The sequence below is a fragment of the Triturus cristatus genome, chromosome 6, assembly GCF_964204655.1.
Source record: "Triturus cristatus chromosome 6, aTriCri1.1, whole genome shotgun sequence".
Taxonomy (NCBI): Eukaryota; Metazoa; Chordata; class Amphibia; order Caudata; family Salamandridae; genus Triturus; species Triturus cristatus.
Genome location: NC_140589.1, coordinates 1214757384 through 1214779625, shown reverse-complemented (window position 1 = coordinate 1214779625; position 22242 = coordinate 1214757384). Strand labels below are relative to the sequence as shown.

The 22242-nt window shown below is 47.3% G+C and overlaps 1 protein-coding gene across 1 annotated transcript in view; it reads right to left on the bottom strand.

Moving 5' to 3' along the window:
* Positions 1 to 22242, bottom strand: part of AHCTF1 (AT-hook containing transcription factor 1) — a 1022752-nt gene that overhangs the window by 437676 nt on the left and 562834 nt on the right. Inside the window, exon 30 of the mRNA XM_085612122.1 lies at positions 8894 to 9049. Within this exon, the coding sequence (XP_085468248.1) occupies positions 8894 to 9049 (156 nt within the window). The remainder of the gene's footprint in view (positions 1 to 8893; positions 9050 to 22242) is intronic.

The window sequence follows — 22242 nt, the reverse complement described above, 5'->3', positions numbered from 1 at the left end:
AAAAATGCCAATTTGAAAAATCATAATTCTAAAGGCAATTTAAGAGTTCTGTCGTGTGATCAGATGGTAACCAAGTAGTCCAACAAATGCAAGTTTGTATCCCACCGTTGATCCACCAATGTAAGAAACTGACTCTATATATACTGCACCAAAGTGAGGTACAGTGTGTATAGAGTCCAAGGGTCTCCAGAGGTTTGGTAGAGGTGAAAGTTAGATAGAACCTTACTCTCTAAAGTGGTAGCTTGGTCGAGCAGTAAGGCAGTATCAGAGGACAGTGTTAAGCATTTGATGTACACGCTCAGTCAGCAAATGAATTCACTCACTCAAGAACTGAACTCTAGGCCAATTGTTTTTGTATAAAACATATACGGTTTTATTTCTAGAATCAAGCAAGCCTGGTACAGGTAAGCATATAAATACTTTGCAGTAATAAATTACTTGTATGAACACAGTTCAGAATTGCAGTATAACTTGAATTGGTTTTGGTTACAGTTTTAAGTAAGCAGTTTGCAACACATTGCAGGTATAGTACATTCAAATGAATGGGCTTTTTAAGTAAAATGCAGTTAATTACTTTTGAGATTACTTTTGCTAACACAGGGTTGGATCCTAGATTCATCCCTGGGACATTTCCTGAAAACAGGTGAGTAAATGCGTTTTAGTTAGAGGTACGATTTTAAAAGGATATTATTGCATTTCAAAAGTTGACAGTTTGAAACTTTTTCACATAGAATCACCACTGTTATCCTATAGGAGGAAATTCACTTAGCAGGTAAGTTATGTTAACAATACTTTTTCTTACTCAGTGCTGGATACCTAGATTCAGCACTGGGACATTTCCTGAAAACAGTTGAGAAGATGCATTTTGGTTATTTGGCTGATTTTTAAAGAATATTTGTAATTTACAACCAGTCTATCTTTATTTCGCTCAATTAAGATCATAAAAGACAATGTTACAGTAAAAAGAGCAATTAACCTTCCATAAAATGCTACAATCTATATACAACGTGCACTTATAAAAAGGATATCAATCACGTTAAAAAAAAAATCCATACATTAAAATCCATACATTAATAAAACAGATTGATCTGAAGTTCATAATTATGTTAAAAAGGACATAAATTGGTCTATAAAACAATTGGTATTGAAACAGGGATAGTACTTTTTTTTGGGGGGGGGGGGGGGGGGGGTAGGGCTCATTACTTTGTGAAGTACTAGTGGAAGATACACTAAAGAAAGGCTATAATATTTATCACAAACAGGGAAGCTGTTGCTGCAGTAATAACCAGGAATGCCACCTAGTTTCATGGTAGCGACCACTTTTCAGGTGCAATACCCACGTTACCACTGATACCTCATTTTTTTCCGTTTAATTTCTTTTTTTTTCTTTACAAACTCTGATTTAGGTAAGCTGGGGTGTTCAAACCGGTTTCTGACACTTTTCTTTCCCGGATTGACCAATATTCTCATCGCCATGGCACTGCTCCTCATGCCTACGTTTTTACATAGTGGACGCAACCATTTGTTGCGTGGAGCCTGATATGCCGGACAGACAAATAGTATGTGTGAATAATTTTTGTCATGCTCCAGACACATCTTGCACAGCCTATCATTATCCCTGTGCCACTTACATGTGAATACATTTAGGGGTAGTGTACCTACCCGGAATTGAAAATATAAACGTCTATCCCTGGGTTTGGTGATAACATCCCAATACTGCTCATATTGTGGGCTGGGCTTAAACTCTAAATATTTGCCCGTCAATGATTTAGACTGAGGTAGAAATGTTTTTATTTATTACCATAGACCAGTATAGTCTTTGCATCTCTCTTTTGGGGGGAAATTGATGGGTCTCTGGCTCATTCCACAGGTGTCGCATATCCATACTGACCAATGTAGTTTTTAAAGTTTGCAGCCACTTGATCTTAAATGAGGTATCTAAGGCCCGCACATCTTTGAAAGCACCTGCATATTGAGACAGCTCAGGGGTTGTCCATAGTCTCTGCCATAATGTTATAGGACGAAACTTAGCAACCTCTTCCAGTCTACCACAACCCAGGTCGTGGAAGACTGGTTTTAAAGGTGTGCTCTGTGGCAGTCCAATGACACTTCACGAATTTGTTCTGTGCTAAGACTAGTGGCTTTATATCACTAAAACCCCATAATTCTGCACCATAGGTGACAGCGGCTAATACTTTGGTGTTATATATCTTAAGTAGGGGATGCATAGGTTGAGTATGGGAGGTCTTGAATTCCTTCAACGAAGCACCAGCTAATTGACTGCTTTAAGGCCAGGGTGTTTGTCTGATAATTCCAATTAAGTCTATTCCCCAGCGTGATCCCCAGATAATTAAAAACAGTCTGCACCAGCAGTTCTCCATTAAGAAGCACCCTACCCTTAATTACTCTATGCTTATGCAGGACCATAAACTTCGTTTTATCTGCATTGATCACCAACCCTCGATCTTTACAGAACTCTTCAAATCTTAGTAAGGCCCTCTGCAGACCACTCTGGGTTTTAGAAATAATCAGGGTGTCATCTGCAAACATAAGTATAGGGATTTTGACACCTGCAAAGGATGGTGCATCAGTTCAGAATGCAGAAAAACAATCTACAACACCATTGATAAACAGTGAAAATAGGGTCGGCGCCAGAACGCACCCTTGACGCACTCCTTTCAATACTGGAAATGTAATTTTCAAAATTCGACATTTAGAAACTTTTTGGGAGAAAAAGTGTCAATGTTATTCTATGAGGAAAAAGAGGTTATTGGTTTCCAGGTAAGTATTTGGTCTTTTGAGTTAGGGTTCTGGGGTTAGAATCCGGGGTCTCCCAGGGTCAGTGATGCACTGTTGTTGCACCCCCAGTGGCACTAGGGCGGCCGGGTGCTGAGTGTTGAGGTCCAATGTTATCCTATGGAGGATAGGGGGGCTCCGGTTGGTGGCTGCTGGCAAGCAGGCCACGGGGTTGTGGAAGCAAAGCTTCTAGGCTTAAGCTCAGGGCAAGTTGGGGACCAAGTTATCACCAAAGGGGCATCCTCTGCGGCACTAGGGCGGCCAGGTGCAGGGTGCTGTTTTGAGGTCGGGTGCCCTGTTGATTTCAATGGAGACTCTCTGGGACAAAGAAACACTGCAGGCTCGGGGGCGAGGATCTTCCAGGAGTGACCACCACTTTGAGGGGTAAGTTGGGATGTTGAGTGTTGGTTAGTCACCACTGGGTTGGGCACACAAGGCCGTGGGGCGTCGGGTGCAGGGGTGCCTTGGGACGTCGGATTTTCTTACCCGCTCTGGTCGCGGTAAGGGGGGTCCTCTGGATTGAGGCTACAGGCGTCGTCAGGAGGCTTGAGGCAGGTCAGGGGTCGCCGGATCTCGGGTCAGGATCGCCGGGGGGACCTCGTCGTGGTGTTTTCCCAATCAAGCTCGGGCCGGGCTCGGCGGGTGCAGAGTGGGCTGGATTTGCGGTTCCTAGCTGGCACCAGAAGCTGCAGTTCAAACACATCCGATGTTCACGGGAGAAGCAGCTTGGAAAGCGAATGCAGGCAGGTCCTCCGGGGTTTTTGAAGTTGCTGGTGTGAGAAAGTGCCATCTTTCTTGCATGGTATGCCCCCACTTTTTGCTAAATTGCTGAATGTACTTCGATTGAGTGTACCCTGGGTTCCTGCCAATCAGGTGCCCAGGGCCTATGTTCCTTCCTTAAACCGCACAAACTCCAAATTGGCAAACCCTAGCCACATGTCAGCCCCTAGTAAATGGTACCCTAGGTACCCAGGGCCTTGTGACCAGGGAAGGCCTATAAGGGCTGCAGCACTCATTGTGCCACCCTCAGAGGCCCTGTACCCTTACACACACACTGCCCTTGCAGGCTGAGTGTCTGGGTGCAGGACAAAACAAAGAGTCGACATGGCACACATCACTGTGTACCATGCCCATCACCTACACTGCCAAGGCATATGTCAGCCACCCCTCTAGCTGGGTGCATTACGCCTATGGTGTGGGCACAGGAGCAGGAGCCCTGTGCCCCTACAGTACCCGGGTCCATTCCTGGGCACTGTAAGTGCAGTGCTGTCATTTAAGAATAGATGGTGCTGAGAGCTTGTCAAACACGAGCTCCACAGCACCATATTGGCAACACTGAAGCCTGGGAAGTTTGGTATCAAACTTCTCAGCACATTGAACCCACACTGATGCCAGTGTAGGATTTAATGTACTAAGCACCCCAGAGGGCATCTTAGAAGATGCCCCCTTACAGCTAACTTACAATCCACGTCTGCCCTGAGGCTGCCCAGGCTGCCACACAGCAGACACGTTGCTGGACCCCTGGGTGGGAGAGCCCCTGCTCTCCCGGGCCTGCAACAATGCACATCCTGGGTGAGGTGAGAAATCTCCTCCCCCAGGATGAGCAAAGGGAAGCTTCAAAGGCATGCCGCCATTTGGAGTTTCCCCAGGCCACTGCAACCCTCCACTCTGGCGGGAAGCTTGGCCGGAAACCCCATACAAGGACAGGGGATGTGCCAGCCTGCCCACCCCACCCCTCAGGTGGGGGAGGCGAGGTGAAGCACATCTCCGGGCTCTCGCCATCTTGAAGATGGGAGGCCCTACCCTATCAGGATTAGGCTACTGCCCCCCTCCCACAGGAGAGAGGCAGGATAGGGGGTGTACCCACCCCAGGACAAGGACCCATTGGTCCCTGGCCTTCACCTACCTGTAACGCCCCTAAATCTAGTATTTAGGGGCACCCTGAACCTTCCTTCCTTAGATTCCAGATAGAAAACGACAAGAAGAGCAAGAAGAACAAAGACCTGCCCTGCAGCTGCTAAAAAGAGAAGAAGACACCAACTGCTTTGGCCCCAGCCCTACCGGCCTGTCGACTCTCGAACCTGCACCAGCGCGGCATCCCTCGTGGCCAGCAACCTCACCAGCCCCGGAGGACCTGGCTACCTTTTAGCTCTAAGCCCCTGGGACTCCCACGAGTAGAAGCTCTACTCAAGAAACCTATTTGCTATCCTTGGCACCAGCCCGGGACCGCGGACCCAAAACACTCTGCACCAGCCAAGCCTGGCCAGTGCCGGAGTGGACAAAGACCCAGAGGACGACCCCACGGCGACTGTGACCCAGAGTCCGGCACCCAAAGACCCCCCTCGACATCCCGGAAGAAGCCTGCAGCCTCAGAACCAAGTGCCACCCCAGCCGCGATCAACCAGAGGGTAAGATTCCCGACGTCAAAAGGCACCCCTGCACCCGGCGCCCTGCGACCCCCTGTGCCCAATCCCGGGGTACCCACCTAACCTACAACTACCCAACTTACCTCTCGAAGTGGTGGTGGCACCTGAAACATCCTCGTCCCCGAGCCTGCAGCCTCTTTCCAAACCGGAACATTCCCATTGATTTCCATTGAGCGCCCTAAGGCTCAAAAGCACCCTGCACCCAGCCGCCCGAGTGGCCCTGGCAGTGCCCTCTCTACACTAACCTACTTCCCCACTTGCCCTGAGTAAGTGACCAGGAGCCCAGCTCCCACAGCCGCGTGGCTTGCCAGACAGCAGCCACCAACCAAGGCCCCCCTATCCCTCATAGGATAACATTGGGCCCAACTCTCTCGGCACCCGGCTGTCCTGAAACCGCTGAGGGTGAACCAACTGTACCTACCTGACACTGGGGGACCCCTGAGTCCATGCCCGGAATTTCAACACTACCAGTCGAGTACTTACCCTTAAACCGCTAACTTCATTTTCCTCATAGGGTAACATTGACTGGATTTTTCTTCAAAAATCTTCCAAGTGTGAACTTTTCAAAACTGCAAAAATTCACCAAAAATCAGCCAAGTGACAAAAACGAATTTACTCACCTGCTCCTAGGTGAGCTCCCAGTGCTGGATCTTGGTGCCCAGCCCTGACTCTGAAAAGTGTTCACAACTATACTTACCTCTAACTCATTTTTCTCCCATAGGAAACCATTGTCTGCTTTTCTGTGAAATTTCTTCTAAGTGTCTACTTTTGCAAATTTGAAATATTCTTTTAAAATCGTACCATTTCTGCAAACGAAATTACTTACCTGCTTTTGATAAGGACCCCAGTCCTGGGTCTAGGCACCCAGTCCTGGATTACTAAAGTAACGATAAAGTACTCTACCTGCAATTTGAATTTCTTGCCATAGAGATCCATTGAATGTTTTCCTTGAAATATGTGCTAACTTTTGAAATAGCTAAATATTATTTAAAAATCATTACAGTTATTAAGTCGACTTTCATCACTTGATTCTGAATACTGACCCCAGGCTGGTTCTAGGAGCCAGACCTGGAATTCCAAAAGTAATCTGAAAAGTAATTTATTACAAATAACCTGAATTTACCATTGAGCTCAATGCATTGTTATGTTTAGGAAATAGGATTGTTTATTGCAACCAACTGTGACTGTTTACACAAATATATTGCTTAAAACAAAAGTATTTATATTCAACCTCTCATTCTGAGAAAGTATATTTTTACCCCCTTTGTGGTTCTAAAAATAAAACAAGCATATATTTTATATATACAAACCATTGGCCTAGAGTTCAGTTATTGAGTGTGTGAAACCATTTGCTGACTGAGTGTGTACGATAAATGCTTTACACTGTCCTCTGGTACTGCCTTACTGCTCGACCAAGCTACCACTTTTGAGAATAAGGTCATACCTAACTTTGACCTCTATCAGCCTCTGGGGGACTGTGGACTCTGTACACCCTGTACCTATTAGGGAACAGTATATACTTTCTCACAGCTGGCCACTGGAAATGCTGGGATTTTGCAGGAGCAGGTTTGAGGGGAGACAGGCCTGTAGGGCTGGGGCCAAGTCAGTGGGCGCCGTCATCTTGTTAGCTCTGCACGGCTTTTCGTCCTCCTTTTCTTGTGGTTGCTGGATCTGAGGGAGGAAGGTTCACGGTGCCCCTAAATACTAAATTTAGGGGCGTTACAGGTAGGTAAAGGGCAGGGACCAATGGGTCCATTCCCTTGGGTGGGTACACCCCCTATTCTGTCACTCTCCAGTGGGAGGGGGGCACGAGCCTGTCCCTGGTTGGCCTCAAGATGGCGGGGACTCGAGGTTGTACTTCACCTCGCCTCCCCCACCTTAGGGGTGGAGTTGGCAGAGGTGGGTACACCTCTCTTCCTCATTTGTTTTTCCCGCCGGTTCTCCCGCCCAAAGTTGGGGGTAGAACCAGTGGGGACCAGTTGCTGAAAGCAACAAATAGTCTGGAGAGGCTCACAAAGGTGGCATGCCTTTGAAGCTTCTCCTTCGTGAACCCTGCCCATCCTGGGGGAGGAGGCTTGGCACCTCGTCCCAGGATGTGCATTGTTTCAGGCCCCAGAGAGAGCAGGCAGGCGACCCAGGGGTCCAGAAACATGTCTGGTGGTGGCAGCCTGCGCAGCCACTCAGTCAGGTCACTGGTAGTTGGTCGACTTTCAGGGGGCATCTCTAAGATGCCCTCTGTGGTGCATTTTTCATTAAATCCCACACTGGCATCAGTGTGGGTTTAATGTGCTGAGAAGTTTGATACCAAACTTCCCAGTCGTCAGTGTAGACATTAGGGTGCAGTGGAGTTCGTAATGAAAACCTCTCAGCACCATATACTCTTAATGGCAGCACTGCACTAACAGGACCCAGGAATGGACCTGGGTACTGTAGGGGTACAGGGCTCATGCACCTGTACCCTCACCACTGGCATAGGGCACCCAGCTAGAGGGGTGACTGATGTATGCCAGGGCAGTAGTTTGTGGGCATGGCACACAGGGATGTGTGCCATGTCGACTCTTCGTTTTTTTTCTGCACCTAGTCACTCAGCCTGCAAAGGCAGTGTGTATGTGTCGGGGTACAGGGACCCTAAGGGTGGCACAATAAATGCTGCAGCCCTTAGGGGCCTTCTCTGGTCACAGTGCCCTGGGTACCTATGGTACCATTTACCAGGGGCTGACATGTGGCCAGAGATGCCAATTGGGTTTAGGCTTTAATGCAGTTTTAGGGAAGGAACACAGATTGGCAGGATCCCAGGGCACACTCAGTCAAAGCACATCAGCAATTTAGCAAAAGGTGGGGGCATACCATGCAAGAAAGAGGGCACTTTCTCACACGATAGGACACAGTCGGTTGTCAATGGGCTACTAGGTTACCTCCCTTCTGATAGCCAAATGCCATGCTTTGCAGGAAATAGTCATCTCAGAAATCTCAATTCTGGTCACTTTCAAGATGGCAGATCCCCTCTGTGTTTGTAAGGCTTCCACAACCAAAACAGAAGTGTGGCTGTAAATGGGCTGAACAAGTCCATGAAAAACCAGTTTGACAACTAGTTTCCCCTCTGTGTCAGCAGTGCCGCCCTATCTGCCTAAACAATAGAGCAGACCCTCTCCCAAAAGTGTTTCCAATTTGCCAATCTCCTTTGAAGCTCGCATTTTGTGCCAACACCTGTCTGGCTTCCTGCTAGAAAGAAGTAAAACCACTATCCCTTGTAGGTTTCTAATGTGTCCTTTTGTGTGAGTCGTTCACACGTCTTCCCAGGGTGAGCAGAATGCTGCCTCAGGAACAGACCCCGAGTGCAAGTGTGAAGGAACACCGGAGACTTTGGGAAACTTTGCAAACATTGCACACCACAACAATTTACACAATCAGACTTGAAAAACCAGCAACATCAGTACAAAACTTTGGTGGGAACATACAAAAAGAGGCATGTCCTTACAATAGTGTCTTGTTGATATATGGCATTTCCTAGACTCGTGGTATCAATGGTGCACAAGTCCGGCCTTTGGTTATTTTCATACTAAGTACAAGACTAAAAAAGTAGCACTGATCAAACTTTCAGCAGATATGTCTTATTTCCATAACCTATTGCTTCACAAAGTACAGGCAATTTACACCACCAAGAAGCTCACCGTTATGAACGTTCAGCAAAGACTCATCAGGATGTTTGAATTCTATCTGTTCAGGTTCTGCAGCATCCATATTTTCTCCTTGCTTCTGAATTTCATTTTTTTCTTTGGCAGCAGATTGAAGATCATCATTATGTTGAGAATGATGAAGCAAAGACTCTTTAGACAAAAAACAGAGCAAGTAAGTGATGTTTGGTAATGTCAATTTTTTTTAGATATTTTAGGCTACCAATGCAGACTGTTCACCAAGAAATACCCAGTCAGCCGGGAAAAGAAAAATGTTCTTAAGTACAAATAGACATATGCAGGGGCTACAGAGGAATGTAATGGCACACCCAAAAGAACCCTCACTGCGTATGAGGCAAAGGCGCCACCACACTCAGTCTAATATGCCCAAACCACAGGAGGCAGATGCCAAACAGAAAAAGTAGCTAAAGAACAGAAAACACTCTCAAAAGAGGGTGTTTTATGATTCAATTGTAACAACAAAAAAAAGAAAATATAAATGTTTTTGTTACGATTCACTCTACCTTCTTATGTCCTCCCACATATTGGTTATTTTAAGAAAAGGTCTCTTTTTGTATGGTCACCCCAAGTTTTTAGGTCTCGCCTGGCAAGGGCTGTACACATGCGCAGTCTCGCTGGCGAGATTTAATGATTTGGGGTATTTTCTGTAAAGGGCATTAAGCCTGCCCCTCTTTTCCATTGGCTGGCGTCATCGTTTATGCTAAACGGTGGCCAGCAATTGGAAAAAAGTTGTTTGTGACGTTTTCCTTCGGCTTTTTGAGCCGTCCCATTTGGACGGGCTCATCTGCCTTCCTTGCGTCATGAAAGGATTCTTATCTTTATGGGGCCATGTGTTTAAACCATAATGCATCCATAATGCAGCACCTCCCTGACTGGTAAAAAAACAGGGCCAATGAACTCATACAGGAAGGTAAAACCATCACTAACACCTCCATCCATTGTGCCTTAGATGCAGCAGATACTGCCTCAAGGGCAATAAACACCAGTGTCCTTTTGCACAGACATGCCTGGTTACGCATCTCAGGTTTTAAACCTGAAGTCCAGAGTTCCATACTCAATCAGCCATTCGATGAGCAACACCTATTTGGCCCCAATGTGGACGTATCACTTGAGAAAATGAAAAAGGATAAAGACACAGCCAAATCTATGGGAACCTTGCAGTCGCAAGCTCGCAGACAGTCATTTTGTTGCTCATCCTTCAGAAGCACACACAGAGGCTACTCCTCTGATAGCCCCTCCACTTCTTACAAACCTCCCACCCAATCCACCATTACTAGAGGTTACCAAAGGGGTGGTTACAGGGGTAACAACAGCAGAGGCAAAAACAACAACTACCGCTCTGCCTCCACCCCCACCCCATGACTTCCCTCCACTCCTCCCAGACCATTCCACTCCAGTCCAGTCGGGGGAAGACTCCACCAATAACTCCCTGCCTGGGCCAACATCACTTCAGGCAGGTGGCTGCAAGCGACAATTCAATTAGGCTACTGTCTCGAACTAACATCTTCCCCTCCCAAACATACCACCCAAACAGCGTCCATTGTCACAAGAACATTTGTTACTTTGTTACTGCTAAAGCAGGAGGAAATCTCCCTCCTACAAAAAAGTGCAATAGAACCAGTTCCCCTGCAGCAACAAAACAAAGGAGTTTACTCCCTGTATTTTCTCATACCAAAAAAGGACGGCTCTCTAAGGCCTATTCTAGACCTCAGACCCCTAAACCTATACATACACTCAGACCATTTCCACATGGTCACACTCCAGCAGGCCCTTCCTCTGCTTTCACAGGGTGACTTCCTTGCTACCCTAGACCTCAAGGATGCCTATTTCCACATTCCCATTCACAACGCTCACAGGAAATATCTCAGATTCGTAGTGGACGGTCAGCACTATCAGTTCAAAGTACTCCCATTCGGAGTCACAACAGCACCACAAGTGTTTACAAAGTGCCTAGCGGTGGTGACAGCACACCTAAGAAGACAGCACATACATGTCTTCCCATATCTGGATGACTGGCTCATAAAAGCCAGCTCATACAATCAGTGTGTACAACACACTCACGCCACTATTCAACAACTTCACGACCTGGGGTTCACAGTAAACCACGCCAAGTCCCAGCTGCAACCGTCCCACACGTAACAATACCTCGGTGCCACAATAGACACCTCAAGGGCGCTAGCCTATCCCAGTCCCGCCAGGATAGTAAGCATGCAAACTCTTTTCACCAAATTCCAACCGCAACACTCTCTTCCAGCTCCAGTGTTCATGCAACTCATAGGGATGATGGCCTCTTGCACATTCATAGTGCCTCATGCAAGACTCCAGATGCGTTCTCTCCAAGAGTGCTTAGCATGCCAATGGAATTAGGCTCAAGGTCAGTTAGCAGATCGGGTGTTGGTGGACGGTCGTACTCATCGCTCTCTGCAGTGGTGGAACACCAAGAACCTTTCCAAAGGACGACCATTGCTAGAACAGATTCCTCAAATAGTTCTGACGGCGGACGCATCGCTCTCCGGCTGGGGACCTCACCTACTACATCACACCATGCAGGGCAGGTGGACACCTCAACAAAAGTTACTCCACATCAACCACCTGGAGTTACTAGCCATATTCCTAGCCTTAAAAGCATTTCAAAAACACACATCAGGCAAGGCCGTCTTAGTCCGCATGGACATGACAGCCATGTACTACATACAAAAACAAGGCGGGACACACACTCTCCAGCTTTCTCAGCTAGCTCAGAACATAGGGAGGTGGGCTATACCTCAGAACAATTTTCTCCTAACCCAACATGTCCCAGGAGTCCAAAACACCATAGCGATCTGTTGAGCCATCAAACACAACAGATCCATGAGTAGGAACTTCATCCGCAAGTTCTTCAACCATTTTTTCAAATGTGGGGGCAACCACGGATAGACCTCTTCGCCACCCAAGAAAACGCCAAATGCCCATGCTTCGCGATATTGATGAAGTGGTCAGGCAAATTTGCATACGCTTTTCTGCCTCTCCCACTCATTCCACTTGTGGTGCGCAAACTACGGCAACATTCCTTAACGCTCATCATAGTTGCTCCAACTTGGGCCAGACAACCGTGGTACACCACATTGCTGGAACTCTCCGTAGTTCCACACCAGAAGTTCCACACCTCTCCACGCCTCTTAACCCAGAACTATGGAGAGATCCAACACCCGGACCCAGCTCAGCTCAACCTGGTGATCTGGCTCCTGAGGTCCTAGAATTCGGTTACCTTAACCTTCCCCCTGACTGTATGAACGTCATTAAAGAAGCTAGACGGCCTACCACTAGAGCATGCTATGCAGCCAAGTGGAAACGTTTTGTAATATATTGTCATAACACCACCAATCCCCTGGATGTGTCTATCCAAAACATCATAGGCTACTTACTACACCTCCAAAGATGCAACTTAGCCTACACCTCTATTAGACTGCATCTTGCTGCCATAGCAGCATATCTACAAAATAGACAACATCTATCACTTTTCAGAGTACCTGCCATAAAAGCCATTATGGAAGGCCTCGAAAGAATAATTGCCCCCAGAGTACCACCTTCACCTGTGTGGAATTTAAACATTGTTCTCACAAGACTAATGGGCCCTCCATTTGAACCTCTACATAAATTATGAGCTCCAATTCCTAACATGGAAAACTGCTTTCCTAGTAGCCATTACTTCTCTACGAAGAGTTAGCGAACTACAAGCACTAACCATTCTTGGAACCCTTTCTGGAGACGCATCGTAATAAAGTTGTTACTAATCCTAAATTCCTCCCTAAAGTCATCTCTCCCTTCCACCTCAATCAATCTGTGGAGCTGCCCGTATTCTTCTCGCAGCCACAAACAGTCGCAGAAAGAGCTCTTCATACCTTAGATGTCAAAAGAGCACTGCTTTATTACATCGAGAGAACACAACCTTTTTGTAAGACCAAACAACTATTCGTGTCTATCACCACCACACAAGGGCAAAGCCATATCAAAATCTGGGATAGCTTGGTGGATTGTAAAATGCATACAAATTTGCTACCACAAAGCAAAACATACATTATCTGTTCCTCCTAAAGCCCACTCTACACGAAAGATAGGGGCTTCAATGGCATTTCTGGGGAACATTCCCTTAGATGATATCTGCAGAGCAGCTACATGGTCTACACCGCACACATTCACAAAACACTATTGTGTCGATGTGCAAACTAAACAACAGGCTAGTGGGAGCCAGGCTGTACGCCAAACACCATTTCAAACTACTGCAACAGATACTGGTGGTTGCCGCTAGGATGGGATACTGCTATACAATCTATGCATAGTGTGTAATCTGCAGCTCCTATGCCTCGAACGGAATATGCTACTCACCAGTACGCATCTGTTCTTGGCATGTAGAGCTGCAGATCTACACACGCCCTCCCGCCTCACAGGCTACCTTTATCTGTTCCAGTATTATCTTATTTAGATACAGCATACATGAGCATCTTTCCTGTTTCTTACAAAAACTCTATCATTTCCCTGCTGGCGAAAAACAATCTGAGGATGGAGCTGATGCCCATGCGCACTATGATCCAAAGGAGGAGTCACCTACCTCGTGACTTCCAAACACTTTCCAAGACAAAAACAACTGCAACATCCAGGCCCAACACCAGATGGCGATCTAGGCATAGTGTGTAGATCTGCAGCTCATATGCCTCTAACAGATAACTCTTAACTGTTCCAGCAGCAAGACCTTGTGGGGCTAATGAAAGACAAAACAGGATGACAACTTTGTACATAAAAGTTGAATGTGACGGGAGGCTAAAAGCTTACACTAACTACTTCAGGAGGAAGATCAAAAGACATCAACAGTCAGCACTCAATCTTCACGAATGGAGGTTCAAGTTGTGTAGGCTCATGTGTAAGATCCTGCCCTGCTTCTGTGACAGGAGGTCCTACAGAAGGAGCAGCCGGTTCTGAGGATGTATGTTCATGCTAGGTACCACATGCTTCTCGACTAGTCTGGAGCCACTAGGATGACGTGGGACCAGTCTTTGCTGTTCTTCCTCAGTGCTCTGTGTAGGGGAGGCAGAAGGCAGGAAGGTGTGCAGGAGTTCTGAGCACTAATCCAGATGAAAGGCATCTTCGAGTAAGAACTTCCGTGGGTACTCGTGCTAAAGTCTGTACACTGTGCTTTCTCTGTGGTAGCGAATAGATTGAGACAGGATTCTCCCCATTATTTGAAGATGCCCCGTGCCACCTCAGAGTATAACTGCCATTTGTGATCCATTGGACAACGTCGGCTGAGTTTGTCGATCCCAGGGGTTAAAGATCCTGCTAGCTGCTAAGCAATCAGGGAAATGGTGTGAGCATTCAGCCACTTCCAAAGATGCAAGGCACAGTATCCACGACTCCAAGCTGGCCTGTTTGTTGCAATACCACATGGCAATCGTGTTGACTGAGAACCTGTTGCCTGTGAAAACGGAGGAAAGTATTTAATGGCAAAACACTCATAGCTCCAGCAAGCTGATGCAGAGGCGAGTTTCTGCCAGAGACCAGAGTGACCTGATCTCCGCCTCTCTCAGATGACTTCCAGAACTCAGTAACAATGCATCAGTCACGACCGTTCGCTCAGGGTGAACTAGGAAGAGGGGTCTGACACCAGTCCAATTGTGGTCAGGCAGCCACCATTGCAGGTCTTTCACAGTCTATTCTGACATCTGGATGCAATCTGACAGGTTCTCATGGTGCTGAGCCCACTGACCCTTCAAATCCCACTACAGAGTCCGCATGTGTGGCCTGGCATTCTGGGTCAATGTGTTAGCGCTTAGAGACCGTTGGTGATTTGACGCTTTATAACGAATATGCTACTTACCAGTATGCATCTGTTCTTGGCATGTAGGGCTGCTGACATTCATATCTGTGCATAGATCGCCGCCTAGTGTTGGGTCCGGATGATTGCACATTGTTGTCCTTGAAGAGTCTTCGAAGTATCACGAGATAGGTGGCTCCTCCCCTGGACTACAGTGCGCATGGGCATCCTCTCCATCCTCAGATTGTTTTTCGCCATTGTGGCAGTGATGGAGTAGATACAGTAAGTGATGACCATGCTATATAGTAATTCTGAGTGCTGCAGCCGCTACAGGCGCCGGGGAGGAGGGTGGGCGATATGAATGTCAGCAGCCCTACATGCCAAGAACAGATGCATACTGGTAAGTAGCATATTCGGTTCGAGGCATGTGGGCTGCTAAATTCATATCTGTGCATAGATTATATAGCAGTCCCTCCATTAGCGGCGGCTGCCCGTGTCAGCTGCAGCAGTCTGAAAAAGGGTCTTGAGAACAGCCTGTCCTACAGCTGCCTGCTGTTTTAAACGTACATCTACACAGTAGTGTTTAGTAAATGTATGTATAGTGGACCATGTGGCTGCTCTACATATTTCCTCTAAAGGAATGTTACCTAGGAAAGCCATGGACGCCCCTAACTTTCGTGTTGAGTGGGCTCTTGGGGGAATCGTTAATGGGCGTTTAGCTTTTGCATAGCAAATTTGAATACATTTAACGATCCATCTGGCTATCCTTGCTTTGGAAATGGCGTTGCCCTTGTGTTGTGGAGAAAAGGCAACGAACAGTTGTTTTGTTTTACTAAAATCCTTTGTTCTGTCTATATAGTGCATGAGGGCCCTCTTTACATCTAGTGTATGGAGCATTCTCTCTGCGACATTTTCTGGATTTGGAAAGAAAACAGGCAGTTCAATAGTCTGATTCGTGTGGAACTGCGATATCACTTTAGGCATGAATGTGGGGTTGGTACGTAGTACAACTATTTGCGTGAACCTGTATGAATGGCTCTTGAATGGTTAGTGCCTGGAGTTCACTAACTCTTCTCAACGAAGTGATTGCCACTAAGAAAGCTACTTTCCAGGTGAGGAATTGAATCTCACATGAATGTAGAGGTTCAAAAGGTGGACCCATCAATCTGGTGAGGACCACATTCAGGTTCCACACCGGTGCTGGTGGGTGTGTTGGAGGAATCACTCTTTTGAGTCCCTCTAAGAAGGCTTTAATGGCAGGCACTCTGAATAAAGAGAGGTGCTGCCTGTTCTAAAGATATGCTGCTATTGCGGTTAGGTGTATACGGATGGGGCTGTATGCCAGATTGCATCGGTATAAGTGTAATAGGTAACAGATGATGTTCTGAATGGATGCATCCAGCGGATTAATGTCATTGTTTTTACAGTAAATGACAAACCTTTTCCATTTAGCCGCATAGCAAGCTCTGGTCGTGGGTCTTCTGGCCTCCTTGATGATATTCATACATTCTGGAGGCAGGTTCAGGTAGCCAAACTCTAAGACTTCAGGAGCCAGATTGCCAGGTTCAGCTGTTGCTGATCTGGGTGCTGTATTTCGCCATGGTTCTGTGTTAAAAGTCTGAGTGTTAGCCGCAGCCTTTGATGCGGCACCACGGAAAGTTCTAGCAACGTGGTGTACCATGGCTTGCGTGCCCACATTGGAGCAACCAGGATGAGTGTCATTGAGTGTTGCCTTAGTTTGCGTGCCACTAGCGGTATTAATGGCGCTGGGGGAAAAGCGTACGCAAATCTGCCTGACCAGTTCATCCATATCGCATTGCCCTGCGACTGTGGGTGCGGGGACCTGGCAGCAAAGCTTTGGCATTTTGCGTTTTCCTTTGTGGCGAATAGGTCTATCTCTGGATGACCCCACTGCTGGAAGTACGGTTGGAGTACTGATGGATGTAGCTCTCACTCGTGCATCTGGTGGCTGTGTCTGCTGAGCAGATCCGCTATCTGGTTGTCCTTGCCCGGGAGGTGTTCCGCCATGAGGAACATGTTCCTCTGAATAGCCCACTTCCACATGCTCTGAGCCAGATGAGACAATTGTGAAGAGTGTGTTCCTCCCTGCTTCTGTATGTAGTACATGGCAGTCATGTTGTCCGTCCGGATCAACACGACTTTGTTGCACAAGTGTACTTAGAATGCCTTCATTGCCAGGAAGATTGCCATCAGTTCCAGAAGGTTGATGTGCATCTTCTTTTGCTGTGTTGTCCATAGTCCCTGCACTGTGTAATTGAGTACATGAGCTCCCCATCCCTGGAGAGACGCGTCTGCTGTCAGTATTATTTGTGGAACAGGCTCTTGGAACCGTCGGCCCTTGCAAAGGTTTTGTGGATTCCACCAATGCAGAGAGTTGTATGCCCGACCGCTCACCAACACTATGTCTTTTAACTGTCCTTGAGTCTGATTCCATTGACGTGCCAAGCACTCCTGAAGCGGGCGCATATGTAGTCTTGCGTGCGGGACTATGAAGATGCAGGAGGCCATCATGCCTATCAACTGCATGAACACTCGCGCTGGAAGAACTAAATCTCCCCTATGTATGTGATTTCATCAGAGCCAGACCAGCCCTATTTTGGATTAGGATTTGGACAAATAACTTTGCGACCCTAACCAAAAACATTATATTGGATTGCCTAAAGTGTGACCACCATATGTCAATACCCTGGTTAGCTGAGGTCTTTAAAACATTATGTGCAGTGGATAAAGGCAATCTTTTCTTAGAACCCACAGGAATTGAGATGAATGATAAGGTCGTAGTCAAACAAGCACTTTATGCATTTTTTAATTCAGAAAGATTGGGGAAGGAGCTATCCAAATCCTCTGTTGCTACATACATGGGGTACGACTTGTGTAGACACCCACTACCATCTTACCTAACTCTCCCCATGTCCAACTGGGAACGATCGCTGCTCTTTCGCTTAAGGGCAGGTTCTGTAAAAACCTTGCTGGCCTTCCCTTTGGGGTATCATCACACAGTAGAATATAATCCTTGCCCATGTGATGGAATTAGCACCTAAAATATATTAACTGGTTTTTAACTCCTTATTTTAGGAAATTAAGACCTCTTTCACTGGGGGAATCATGTTCATTATTATTTTCCCTGGATACAGATGAATTAATTTTTCGCACCAGCACTTTTCTGAGATTAATAGTACACGCACGTAAAACGATGGAAAATCCCTGAAAATTATTTATGTTAGTTGTATATTTGCAAATGAATTACTGTGATTGTGGTGTTTTTATGGATCGTATTATTGTACAAATGTGTTGTTTCTCTTGGTTGTACTTTTATGGATTTTATGAAATTCGAATAAAGGTCTTTTGAATTGAATTGAATTGAACACTCGCGCTGGAAGGGAGTGTTGAGGTTTGAACTTTTTTATCAGCAGTTGCATGCTGTTGATCCTCACCAAGTTTGGCTGAGCTTTGGCTGCCAGAGTGTCTATGGTCGCGCCCAGGTACTGCCGTACGTGGGCGGGTTGAAGATGTGACTTTGGATAATTTCGTGAGAATCCCAGACTGTGAAGAAGGTGAATGGTGTGGGATATGTGGCTGGCACACTGCTGGGCTGACTTTGCCTGAACAAGCCAGTCGTCCAGGTAAGGGAAGACGTGAATGTGCTGTCTTCTTAAGTGTGCAGCCACTGTCGCTAGGCATTTGGTAAAGACTCTGGGCGCCGTCGTTACCCCGAAAGGGAGTACTTTGAACTGATAATGCTGATCCTGAAGAGTGAACCTGAGATATTTTTTGTGTGATGGGTGTATGGGTATGTGGAAATACGCATCCTTTAAATCCAGTGTTGCTAGGAAGTCTCCCTGACTGAGTAACGGTAGAACCTGCTGGAGGGTGAGCATATGAAAATGCTCTGACAGAATGTATTGGTTGAGAGGTCTCAGGTCCAGTATAGGTCTGAGAGACCTGTCCTTTTTTGGGATCAAGAAGTACAGAGAGTACACTCCTGACCCTTGTTGGTCTACGGGCACGATTTCTATGGCTCCTTTCTGCAGCATACTTAGTACTTCTTGCTGCAATAATGCCAAGTGCTCTGCGGACATAGGACGGTGTCTTGGCGGTATGTTGGGTGGATTGGATGTTAATTCCAGACAATAACCTGATTGGACAATGTCTCTGACCCACCTGTCTGTGGTGATGGATCTCCAGACTGGCAGGAACTGTTGGAGTCTGCCCCCGACCGGTGTTATGTGGTCGGGGGGCAGTGACAAGACGTCACTGTTTGTTATTGGCGGAGGACCTGGTGTTGTTGTGTCCTCGTCCTCTGCCTTTGGTGCTGGATCCACGATATCCACCCCTATTGTTTTTATTATAGGTACTCTGGGTACCTCCTTTATTGTACTGCTGCTGGGACCCCTGACCTCTAGCTGCTCCTCTATTCCCGGGGCGACGAAAGGAGCCACTCCGAAACTGCTGCGACTGTAGAGCCCCCATAGATTTCGCAGTTTGTGTCCTTTTTAATCTTTTCTAGGGTAGTGTCAACCTCGGGGCCAAATAAAAAGTCTGGGTTAACTGGTTGATTTAAGATATTGTTTTGAATTTCAGGTTTGAAACCGGATATTCTCAACCATGCGTGCCTCCGCAACATCACACTAGTGTTGATTGCCCTCGCTGCAGTGTCAGCTGCATCTAGTGCGCATTTGATGGACGCGTTTGTAATGAGTTGTCCCTCTCTGATGAGGAGCACCGCTCCATCTTTGTATTCATCTGGTAGGTGTTCTAGCAGTGTTTCTAGGGTATCGTAGTGTGACCTGTCGTATCTGGCCAGGAGTGCCTGAGTGTTGGCAATGCGCCAGATGTTTGCTGCTTGTGCTGTTATCCTTTTCCCTGATGTTTCTAACACTTTGGACTCCTTGTCCGGAGGCGGAGCATCCCCGGTAGTTTGTGAGTTAGCTCTCTTGCGAGTATTCGAAACTACCATGGAGTCCAACGGCAATTGACCCTTAATGTACATGGGGTCTCCTGGGGCAGGTTTGTATTTTTCTCTATTCTCAGGTTCAAAACCCGTGCTCTGGTTGTCTCCTTAAAGATGTCCTTAGCATGTTTAATAACCCCTTTTAACATTGGTAGAGTCTTGACCGTTCTTTCTGATGTGGAGAACGTGTCCACCAAGAAATCCTCCTCCACAAAGTCAGAATGGAGTTCCACTCCGTGATTGGCAGCCGCTCTTTCAATGAGTGCGTTAAAAGCAGCAGTATCTTCGGTGGGAGATGGTTTTATATTATAAAGATGAGTGTCAGGAGCATCTTGTGAGTCTCCTGGGTCATTAGGGTCTCCCCATGCCTGATCCTGGTCTTGCCGTTGGTCATCAGGGTCAGTATCCACAGGATAAGTTGTATCCTCAGTATAGCCCTCTCCTGCATCCGTCTCAGAGTGTGTGGGAGAAAAGGATGGTGGGTCCTGATCATATGTGTGGTAATGTTCTACCAGCACGTTATAATTCTCCGCTTGCGGAACAACAGTCTACCAGTGTCGACGTCGATAAACTGGTCCCGTGAGTCTTCGACATCAGTTCTTTCTGTGGACACGGTTCTTGGTTGTTCGATACTTTTCCGAAGTTCGAACATCTTAGGTGCACCCGGTGGTGGCAATCCAAACTTGATCGGTGCCGGCGCCGAGTGAGTCTTGGCGGCCTTGTTCGGTTCGGGACCCGTTTTCGGTTCGAGAGCGACCCGGTCCCTGATGCGCTTCAGGGACTCAGACACCTGTTGTAACGTGAATGCCGACGGTGCTTTTGATCCAACAGGCTCTTTGGAAGCAGGCCTCGACGCGGTCTCCGGTGTCTTGCCAGTCTTCGGGGCTTCGGTCCGAAGTTTGGGATCGACGCCTTGCCGATCCGGAATTTTGGCAGTCTCAGCACTCCTCGGTGTTGATGTAGTCGGATCGACCGCCTTGACCTTGGTCGATGGTGCTCCGACCTTCGGTGCCATAGGCCTCTGCGTCTTCTCGGGACCGAGGGCCTTCTTCTGTTTCTCGGTGCCGAGGTCCTTTTTTGGTTTCTCGGTACCGAAGTCCTTCTTTGTTTGTTCGGCTCCGACGTCCTTCTTTTGTGTCGATGGATTGGAAGGTTTCGATGCCTTCGATCCGACCTGAACCAGTTGCACTTTCGGTTTCGATTTGACCGGTGCAGGTTTTGGTTTCGATTTCACGGAATCGACTCCAGTCTTTTTTGATAATTCTGGCTCTTTTGAAATGTTCGAAACCGGGCCTTTAGGCGGGGCTGTAGAACAATCCGACCGATCTTGGGTAAGGCCCGCAGGCGATCCCTCGACCTGAGCCTTATCAAGACTATCTGTCACGGCCTCCGCATCGACGGGTTGGCCTAGCTCATCGCCTGAGCTATCTTCCTCGGCCCCAAGGGCCTCATCGTCGTCTCCTACCTCGTCGACAACGTCTTCGTACTCGAGGATCTCCTCATCATCGTCGTCGTATTGGGATTCCTGCTCCGAAGCAGGGCTCGAGTCTACCTCTTCGACGCTCTCGGCGTCTTCATCCTCGGTGCCGAATATGTTAACCGGGGTAGGCGCCGATTGTTTGGCCTCCAATCTAGCCGCTCGTCTATTCCGAAGGGTCTTCTTTGACCGGAACCGGGCGCAGGCCATACACCTGGACTCATCATGATCCGGTGATAAACATTTGCTGCACACCGGATGGACATCGATGTGTGGATATTTAGCGTGACATTGAGGACATCTCTTGAAGGGAGTCCTCGATTCCATCTTCGAACGTCGATCGCTGGTGGGACCGAAACTCGGTCCGAGAAGGTGAACAAGCTTGAGTAACAAGTCTAAGAAGGTATCGATAAAGAACGCAAACAATACCGTCGATACCTAAAGGCTGTCGCCCTTAAATAAAGTTTTCCTAACTTAAGCTAAGATGAGCACATCCGAACCCAATGGCGGAAAAAAACAATCTGAGGATGGAGAGGATGCCCATGCGCACTGTAGTCCAGGGGAGGAGCCACCTATCTCGTGATACTTCGAAGACTCTTCCAGGACAACAATGTGCAATCATCCGGACCCAACACTAGGCGGCGATCTATGCACAGATATGAATTCAGCAGCCCACATGCCTCGAACATATATATTAACATAACATAACATGATCCACAAGCAGGAAAAAGAAGGCTAAAATTCCAGGAAGCCTCAGAATCGCTCTCAATGAGACCCAGGTCTAGGATAGAAACTCGGAATTATAGCCTGAACGTCCTGGATCGTTGACATGGAGGGAAGGCTCTGAAAAGCACTGTATCCAGGATGGTTACCAATACGGGAAGCCGTTGCAAAGGAGTCCGGTGTAACTTTGGCACGTTTGTGGAAAAGCCCAACGATGTCAAGAAGTTGACAGTCGTCTGAAGGTGGTTAATGGAGGTTTGACAAAAGCTTGCATTTAGTAGCCAGTCATCGAGGCATGGGAAGACTGGTATTGCCACCCTCCGCAGATAGGCTGTGACCATTACCTTCATAAACACCCAAAGTGC